At 40.2% G+C, this 9,228-nt stretch overlaps 1 protein-coding gene across 2 annotated transcripts; it reads left to right on the forward strand.

The window, feature by feature from the left end:
- The first annotated feature begins 1,593 nt into the window (after window positions 1–1,593).
- On the forward strand, window positions 1,594–6,226 carry LOC102784588 (cytochrome P450 2K1-like). Of its 2 annotated transcripts, XM_087839589.1 has the most exons (9): window positions 1,594–1,776; window positions 1,871–2,033; window positions 2,142–2,291; window positions 2,357–2,514; window positions 4,592–4,771; window positions 4,930–5,071; window positions 5,171–5,355; window positions 5,775–5,916; window positions 5,996–6,226. In XM_087839589.1, exons 1-9 carry the CDS (start codon window positions 1,594–1,596, stop codon window positions 6,178–6,180), a joined length of 1,488 nt encoding a protein of 495 aa, XP_087695715.1. In that variant the 3' UTR covers window positions 6,181–6,226. The 2 variants fall into 2 exon arrangements, with proteins under 2 accessions (XP_087695715.1, XP_087695714.1); XM_087839588.1 differs by lacking the exons at window positions 1,594–1,776; window positions 1,871–2,033; window positions 2,142–2,291; window positions 2,357–2,514 and adding an exon at window positions 3,675–3,754.
- Window positions 6,227–9,228: the final 3,002 nt, after the last annotated feature.

Consider the following 9,228-nt stretch of genomic DNA (forward strand, 5'->3'; position numbering starts at 1 on the left):
CCTTATATACTAACACATTTTCTAATATCATGTTTACCTTTGAGTTGTTGATGCTTTATAAATGGACATCTGCAAAGATGAGATGATGGAGCAGGTTTCAGTCAAGGTTCAGTCTGCTGCTGCATCCTGGTCACAACATACAGAGGTGTTATCAGCTCAGTATTGAACAAGAAATATTAATGTTTCAAATTATTTGTCCTAAAGGATGCAAGCTGTACAGAGTACTGCACATGTGACTTTGTGAACATAATTCATTAAAAATAATTAGGACAGTTTTTTAACCTGAATATTTGTAACAAGCCGAGTTAAAAAAAAAAAAAAAGCTAAAAAAATAATCAGAGGAAAAATGTAACATTTTAACTTAAGCTGACAAGCGGAAGTAGTTGGTTTCAGTACATAAGTATCGGGCTTTGCTATTTAATTCGTAGCTATTGACTAATGAGGGGTTACTGAAGTTCCAGGTTTTTAAAAGTTGGCGTTAATGTCGTTCCACATGTGGAAAGCGACAGAAAACATGCTGTTTGCACATATTTAATAATCAGCTCTGCACAGGAGCAGAAGCAGAGTCCAGCCTGTTGCTCTTACAGTATAATACTCATATAAAAGTACAGTAACCGTGGTTAGTCACTGAGCAGCCTGGTGCGTTTCTCTTGATTTCTTTAGTCAGGGTAAATTCATTCACCTGCACGGGTTAGCTAAACGAACTTCACAAAACAAGTTTCCCCAACAGCCAAGTGCTCATCTTAGCTAGCTAGGTAGCGAGCTAAGGACCTAAATTACGGATTAGTTTACAAACACATTTAACTTACCAAAAATAGTGCGGTGGGGTCTCAGGTCCTCCTGTCCGGTAGTCCAAGAATTTACCTCAGGCTGTCACTTTGAAATAGTCGGTAATGTAAACGCTGGACCTCTCAGCATCTGCCATTCCCGAACAGACACGTGCAAGTTTGTCCGTGACCGCAGCCGCGTCGTCAGTGTTTTCTCCAGTCATTGGTCAGCATTATAATATATGCAAATACATGCAGGTCGGAATCCCCGCCCCCCCAGCGCGCCCCCGGACGCCAAAACAGTGCCAGCAGAGTGAAACTGAAAAATGGATTGAAACTGGGAAAAAAATAAAAATAAAAAAAAAAATTACAGTTTCAATTAATTGTTTTTCCACTATCAATTTTTTTTCGGTTTCAATACAAGATTTTTCAGTACATTTATTTCAGTTACAATATTTTTTTTCGGTTTCGTTTCAAGGTGGCATCGTTCTGAGGCACGGAGAAACTGAACAGACCAGCGCTGAAATCCTAACAGGTGACGGCAGCGGCTTGACAACGTCCGGCGGTCCTCTGAGAGTGGCGAAACTGTGGAAGCCCCAACTGACAAAGGTTTGCAGACAATCTGGTGAGGTGTGAGTCTGAGCGCTGGTCTTAAGAAGCTGGCAATTCCAATTATGCTCAGGTGCAGCCTGTCAGCATGATGTGGCGGCTCCGCCCAGGGGTAGAAATGCTGGCCCTGTGGAAGGGCCCAGCACTCACCCGGACCATGACACAGTCATCCTGTCTGTCAGTTGGAATAACCAACAGAAGTCACTGAGCTTAAGCCATGGATATACTATATGGGATTTATTCAATTGTTTTGTGTCTGACAGTCCTTCTATTGATCCACTTCGTTTTCTCTAACATAACCCAAAAGGATGGAAAGGAGCCTCCAGGACCCACACCACTTCCCGTGTTTGGGAACTTCCTGCAGCTGTACCTGAAGAAAATGGATGTCACGTTACTAGAAGTGAGGAAGTCATTGGAGGAATTTTCTTTCAACTTATCTGATCATTTTAATGTATTTTAAACAAAGATATATGAACATTTTTTGTTGTTTTTAGCTATCCAAACAATTTGGATCTATTTTCACCATCTATCTGGGGACCAAAAAAGTGGTGGTCCTGGTAGGATACAACGCAGTAAAGGAGGCACTTGTTGACTATGCTGAAGTGTTTGGAGAAAGGGATCCAACACCAATTCTCGATGAGCATTTTCAAGGACATGGTGAGTAATTAAGACAAGACTTTTGCAAACACATTTGAGTGTGAGTCATAATTAGCAACTATGTATAACCTTTATCTATCTTACTGAAAGTTATTTCTGTCAAATCAGGTGTTGTATGGGCTAATGATGACACATGGAAAGAGATGAGGCGCTTTTCAATAAAGAACCTGAAGGACTTTGGAATGGGAAAAAAAGAATTTGAGGACAAAATCATTGAGGAGTGTCATTACCTTATGGAAGCTTTTAAACAGTTCAAAGGTAAACAGTGAACTGACAGAAACTGCAACTTGATACAAATGAACTTTTTGTAATTTTCTTTGCAGGAGAATTTGATGTCAACCAACCATTAAACAACGCAAGTGCCAATGTTATCTGCTCCTTGATCTATGGCAACAGATTTGATTACAATGACCTGGAGTTTACATCTTTGGTACATCGTACATGCAGAAACATCACACTTTGGAAGGCCCCATCTGTCCAGGTATATTTTAAAGTTTTTAAAGATTTTGTTTGTAAATTCTAACTGACTTTTATAACTAAGGGGCAGTGCTTTGCTTGTGTCTGTGTAGTGATATGCTTTCAAATATTTGCTACTGTTCATTTAACTTTGCTTTCTTTTTAATGACCACTTCCTCCAGTGGCTTTACCTTTTCCAAGGCTGAAATTTTAAATGGAGTTTAACTCCATAACTGCCACTGTCAAACAAAGGTTATGAGGACTTGCTTATTATGGCTAAGTAGCTAGTGTGTTGTGGTGTGGACCCAAAAGCAGATGCACAGACAGCAGAATTACTTCTAACAAAAAGCAAGCCTTTATTGTGGGAGATGAAACGCATGACAATAGATGATAACAAAACAAGAACTAACAAAACCTAGACTGGGTTTAACTACAACATGAAACCTGAAAATCCTGAAAACATGAACCATGGGAGACTGCGAGAGACAGAGGACTTAAATACGCAGAAGGGTAACGAGGGAAGTGGGAACACATGAGAAACACAGCTGACGCAAATGAACATGACGCCACAGGGGAAGCAAATAAATGGAAATTGTCTTTTCCTATTTCATATGTTAGGCCAGGGGTGAGCAATCTCAGTCCACGAGGGCCAGTGTCCCTGCAGGTTTTAGATGTGTCCTCGAACCAACACAGCTGATTCAAATGGCTAAATTAGTTCCTCAACATGTCCTGAAGTTCTCCAGAGGCCTGGTAACGAACTAATCATGTGATTCAGGTGTGTTGACCCAAGGTGAGATCTAAAACCTGCAGGGACACCGGCCCTTGTGGACTGAGATTGCCCACCCCTGTGTTAGGCTATGCCCTCTCTATTTTTGGTAATTCCACATCGGTGTAAACCAAACCAAAACACGCATTAAGAGGCTCTAATGCCTGTGTCTCAATCTCGCACCCCATGTCACCTCTACTTGTAGCCCACATAATGACGTGAAGAAATATATTTTTTTTAAATTATTATTCAAAAAAATGTATTTAATATGAAGGCAATAGGCAGAGTGTTACAGGCATGGCCCTAAAGAATGTAGCCTCATGGACATTGTAGTCTGTGCTGCAGGGAGAATGGACTGCTATACCCGTTATGTGTCTGTGAGGGAGGGAGAAAAAGGAGTCGAAAAATACGAGTTGTCACCGACCAGAAACGGGAGCTGGAAGCATGTAAATATAATAATAACCACTGCAGCTAACAAGAGTGCCTGACAAGCCCAGTTGTAAGTAAGCTATTAAGACTCGACTGTACACTGTTTGTGTTTTCCTCCGAAACAATAAGTTCCATTGCAGCAGCCTTTCAACGCCTCCCCGTCTCTCGCTAGCAAAGTTGACCCAGACAACAAAGTAAAGCTAGTTTTCGGCTACGAGCCCAACACGGAACCCAACGTATTAGCCAGAGGTCCCTTTAACACGGTTCGGAGCCGCGGACCTGTTTTATATACGTGAGGAATATTCTTATATACGAGATCGCTGCAAAAAGTGCAGCCTTACCTAATGTCCACCCTACTGTTACTCATTTTATATTAAGATTTAAAAATCTAGTTTGTATTGGTACGGCGAGTAGCCTTCAGTAATAGTAATAAATCACACAGCAATAGTACATTCATGTAGTTGTAAAAAGTATGATAATATATTAAGTAATCTAAAGTATTCAGAATACGTTACAAAATACATTTTTGGGCATGTAATCTGTAGTGGAATACATTTTAAAAGTAACCTTCCAAACGCTGTGGAGACAAATGACAATGTAAACAAAAAGGGGAGACACAAGGACACACAGCCAAACTAAAGAGTTCATAAGAAAAACCTCATGATGTAATAAGAATAACCTCAGAACTAACCAGTAAACTTAAATTACACAACCCAAGCACTCAAAGGGTCAAAGACAAAAGTATGGCCTGCCCTATTTCATTTTCACTTGACATTTCTGATTTTAACAACAAACAAACCATAATCCTTTAAACTATTTTCAGACACATTAGTTTTTTTCTTATGAAATGAACAAACATTTGCTTGCCCTTTTAAATACTAACACAGATGCATTTGGGTTTTTACAGCTTTATAACATGTTCCCGTGGATTGGCAAATGGTTCTCTTCCCCAAATAAATTCAAAAAAGCATTTGCAGCCAATAGGGAACATCAGATGAAATTGGTGAGTCATTTGAAAGAAACTCTTGATCCAAAGATGTGCAGAGGATTTGTGGATGCCTTTCTGATTCACCAAGACAATTTGGAGGTGAGGAACACATAATTTGGCAATAATGTGAACATGTTATCCTAACCTGGTGGTGTTTCTGCCCAACTGGTGAATAGAAATCTGTTTAACACAGCAATGTGAATCAGTGTCATAATCAAAAGCTTCAGCTGTTGAATAACTACTGGTTTTATACGCAGAAATCTGGAATTACCACCAGTCATTTCCACAATGAAAACCTCTTGATGACAATAATGAATTTATTTGCTGCTGGCACTGAAACATCAGCACGCACAATCGCACGGGGACTTTTTCTTATGGCCAAGTATCCAAAGATACAGGGTAAGAACCTGTAAATGTTCAAAGTGCTTGCCAACAACAAAAAATTCTGTTACACTGAAGTCAGATTTATTACATCCTTCGAGCCCTTTCATCTTCCAGAGAAGGTCCGGGAGGAGCTAAGCAGTGTAGTGGGAGATCGTCAGGTTCAGTTTAAAGACAGGACAGAGCTGCCTTTCACCAATGCTGTCATCCATGAGACACAAAGGCTAGCAGCTGTTGCTCCCCTGGGGCTTCCTCACAGAACTTCACAGGACATTACCTTTAGAGGTCACTTCATTAAGAAGGTAAAATATATCAGAACACAAATGATGTGTTTATTATATATTGAAGCTTAACAAATAATCATATTTTTGATTACTAAAACATCGTCACAGATGTGGAAAAAGGGAGTTGAATGATTCTTTCTCAGTGTTTGATTATCAAATTGAAGATCAACATTTCATGGAATTTGCAGTAGTAAGCTAGTGTTCCAGCATCAAGGAGGAAATATTCTGTGATCAATATTTATAGAATACAACAGTGTGAAAAATGTTCATCAGCTTGATTTTTTTTTTTTTAAGCTAGATTAAATGAATCAAGTATGTTTTCATCAAAAACTCATTTTGTCCCAGATGAAATTTTGTCGCAGTTAAAAATAATATTTGATTTTTGTGTAATATCCTGTGAATACATATTAAAAAAGTTTGGTTTGTGTATTCAACAGGGGACAGCTGTGTATCCTTTCCTGTTTTCTGTTCTGTCTGATGAGAGTGAATGGGAGAAACCGTACACTTTTTATCCGGAACACTTCCTGGACAAAGATGGAAAGTTTATCCATCGTGATGCCTTCATGGTTTTTTCTGCAGGTTTGTAATCAACTTCTTGTCATGACCCACTCTACTCACAGATATAATCTAGCATATATTTTTTTGTTTTCTATTTCAGGTCAAAGGGTTTGTCCCGGAGCAGCTCTGGCCAGGACGGAAGTCTTCATCTTCTTCACCACCCTTCTGCAGTGCTTCCGAATTACTTTTCCACCTGGAGTTTCAGAGGATGAACTGCTTCTATCACCATCTGATAGTTTCATCCTTAACCCTTCAAATGTTAAACTGTGTGCTGTCCCCTTGTGAGACACAGTGGGCTGATGTAATTAATTCTAAACAAGAAATCCTTTATATAAAACAAGCTGCTAATGAAATGGGTAGAAGGGGTGGTGTTTCCTTGATTCTTCTTTAAGCAAGCAAATTCAGTTTGAGAAACCTGCAGCACCACAAGGAGCTTCGTAAGGATATTTTTGATTTATGTCAATTAGCTTGAATAAAAATGTACACTTAAACACAATGACTCAATGAGTGAGTGGAAAGAAGCCTCGTTTTCCCACCGAGGCTTCTAGACTTCTGATTGGCCAACATTTCTGCACGGTTAGGAATATGTCGCCATCTGTTGCTTTGGCATGTTCCTAGCAGCGTTTTCCTTCATTTCTGCCTTTACGTGTGGACGGGATTATTTTTTTTAAAACGGAAAATCTCCGTTTTCCAAAATACCCGTGTACGTGTGGACGTAGCCCAAGACACTTTGAATAACAATGATACACAGTGAGAAATACGAAACAACAATGATCCTAAAAATACTGCCAATTACCAGTGCTACCTTCCCAGCCTCCTCATATACACCTTTGGTATCAATTTCAAAATCCTGTATCACCTTGTTTCCGAGTAATTACATTCACAAGAATTTCAGAAAGCTTGACCTCTGACCTTGACTTTGAAGTCAACGTTACTGAGATTTAAACTCCATCCATCCATCCGCTTCTGCTTCTCCTTTTCAGGGTCGCGGGGGGCGCTGGAGCCTATCCCAGCTGTCATAGGGCGAGAGGCGGGGTACACCCTGGTAGTGATGGGATTTCCGGCTCTTTCGGTTCGGCTCACTAAAAAGAGCCGGCTCTTTCAGCTCCAAACCGGCTCTTCAGGTTGTTTTGTTGGTTTAATTAATTAATTATTAACAATAATATTAAATTATGCACAAAAGGAATTACTAACGTAAAAAAAGTGGTTTTATTTATATATGTTTATATATAAATATATGCGGTGGCCCCTAGAGACAAAACACGTACAAACTCCAAAACACATTTCTAGCATGAACTGAACTTCCAAAGCAGAGCTACTAGATCACTTAAATGACACAATTGAAAGCATGTTTGTGTATTTATACACAGGCACTCATATATATTCAAATAATTTAAAAACAATGTTCATTTACCTGTTACTACCACACACCAAATCTGGTCGTTGGTACTTGCTGGCTTGTGTAGCCACTAGGTAACAAAAGCTCAACACTGCGCCTAGCATTCTGGAGCACTTCTGCTGACTTTTGTATGTGTTTTGAGTTTTTATGTGCTTCTGAGTTTTTACGTGCTTCGGAGTCTGTACGTGTTTTTACATGTTTTTCAGTTTGTACGTGCTTCAGGGTTTGTACGTGATTTGAAGTTTGTATGTGCTTTGTCTCTAGGGGCCACCGTAAATATACTTTTATTTATTCACTCCACATAAAATGTAATAAATAAATCATATAATACAAAAATCAACTATTCACATTTCAACTTTTAACTATTTAAATTTTCAGCTTTTTCCTTTTACAAATTTAAAGTGAAACAACACAAAACACTGCAAACCACAACACAATTAAATATAAATTAAAATATGAAAACAAAAAGAAGATGCATATTCTCTGTCATATGGGCCCGCATGAATAAACTTTCTGAATCCTTTATCATCTGCAGCTGAAAATAGTTGTGGATGATTACTATACCTTTCTAATGTGACGTTGTTGTCCCTGGCTTTCTTTCTCTCCCTCTGGCTCTGTTCCTGTGCTACTGAGTGTAACTACCGCCCCTCCCCCCTCTGCCCAGCGTAAAGCACACGGCTCGCGTGCTGAGTGAAGCAGAAAAAAAGTGCGAGAGAGAGGGTGAGAGAAAGAAAGAAAGAAAAACAAACCACGTGACGGCTCGCGATAAGGAGCCGGCTCGTATCGTTCACGTCAAAGAGCCGGCTCTAAGAGCCATTTCGTTCGCGAACGACCCATCACTACACCCTGGACAGGTCGCCAGTCTGTTGCAGGGCCAACACACAGGGACAGACAACCATTCGTGCTCACATTCACACCTAGTGGCAATTTGGATTTTCCAATTAACCTATCCCCACAAGCTGCATGTCTTTGGACGGTGGGAGGAAGCCGGAGTACCCGGAGGGAACCCACACAAACACAGGGAGAACATGCAAACTCCACACAGAAAGACCCCGGCTTGATGTTGGAATTGAACTCAGGACCATCTTGCTGTGCGGTGTTACGGATTCAAATATTGGGAATGGATACAGGAGGAAAACCAAAATAACCACACTGGTCCGGCCGGGTCAAGTCAAACGATGATTTAATGAACACACGCGTGGGAGATGGACACCATACATCAGACAGCATCAGATCTCAAAATGGTGGAGCCTTGATCAAACTCTTATAGCCTCTAGTGGCCCCCACCTAATCATAAAAGCCTAAACATTCACATTCTTTCTCACACAGCGCCTAAGCTACGACCTTGGCTCCCTGTTTATCTGCTCCTGGTGAGATGGGGCAGTATGCTCTGTTCTCTTCTAATCAGACAAATGAGACAATGACTTTCTGTGAACAATATTTCTTATAACTCAGCAGTATAATGCATCATAAAACAATATCATCCATTCACAATAAATCAGCAGTCTCATGTAATGCAAATCAGTTTACCAAATGTAATAATTATCACCTTCTTCTAATTCAGGAGCATAATGCAAACTAAAACTACATAATAATTCACAATCTTTAATTAGGGGTCTAACATGGCATAAAATAATATCATAATCCGACAATTCCCCCTGTTGAGCTCTTTAGACTTAAAGAGCTCACTTACACCCTGCAATCCAGTGTTGCCGGGTTCATTTCTCCTTACTCCTGAGGCCCTTTGTCCCCCTGTTGGGTGAACCATATGTGAGATGACCTCTGTGTTTGCGCAGTTCAGATGCAAGAAAAACTTTTATTACAACAACAACAGTAGGTACAGATGATACTCCCATCACTCCCCAGTTCTCCCACAGCTTTATTTCGGTGCTACCTTATACCCTCCAAACGTACTCGGACTAGAACCTCTGTCT

Source organism: Neolamprologus brichardi, chromosome 4 (assembly GCF_056152115.1).
Source record: "Neolamprologus brichardi isolate AB-2024 chromosome 4, ASM5615211v1, whole genome shotgun sequence".
Taxonomy (NCBI): domain Eukaryota; kingdom Metazoa; phylum Chordata; class Actinopteri; order Cichliformes; family Cichlidae; genus Neolamprologus; species Neolamprologus brichardi.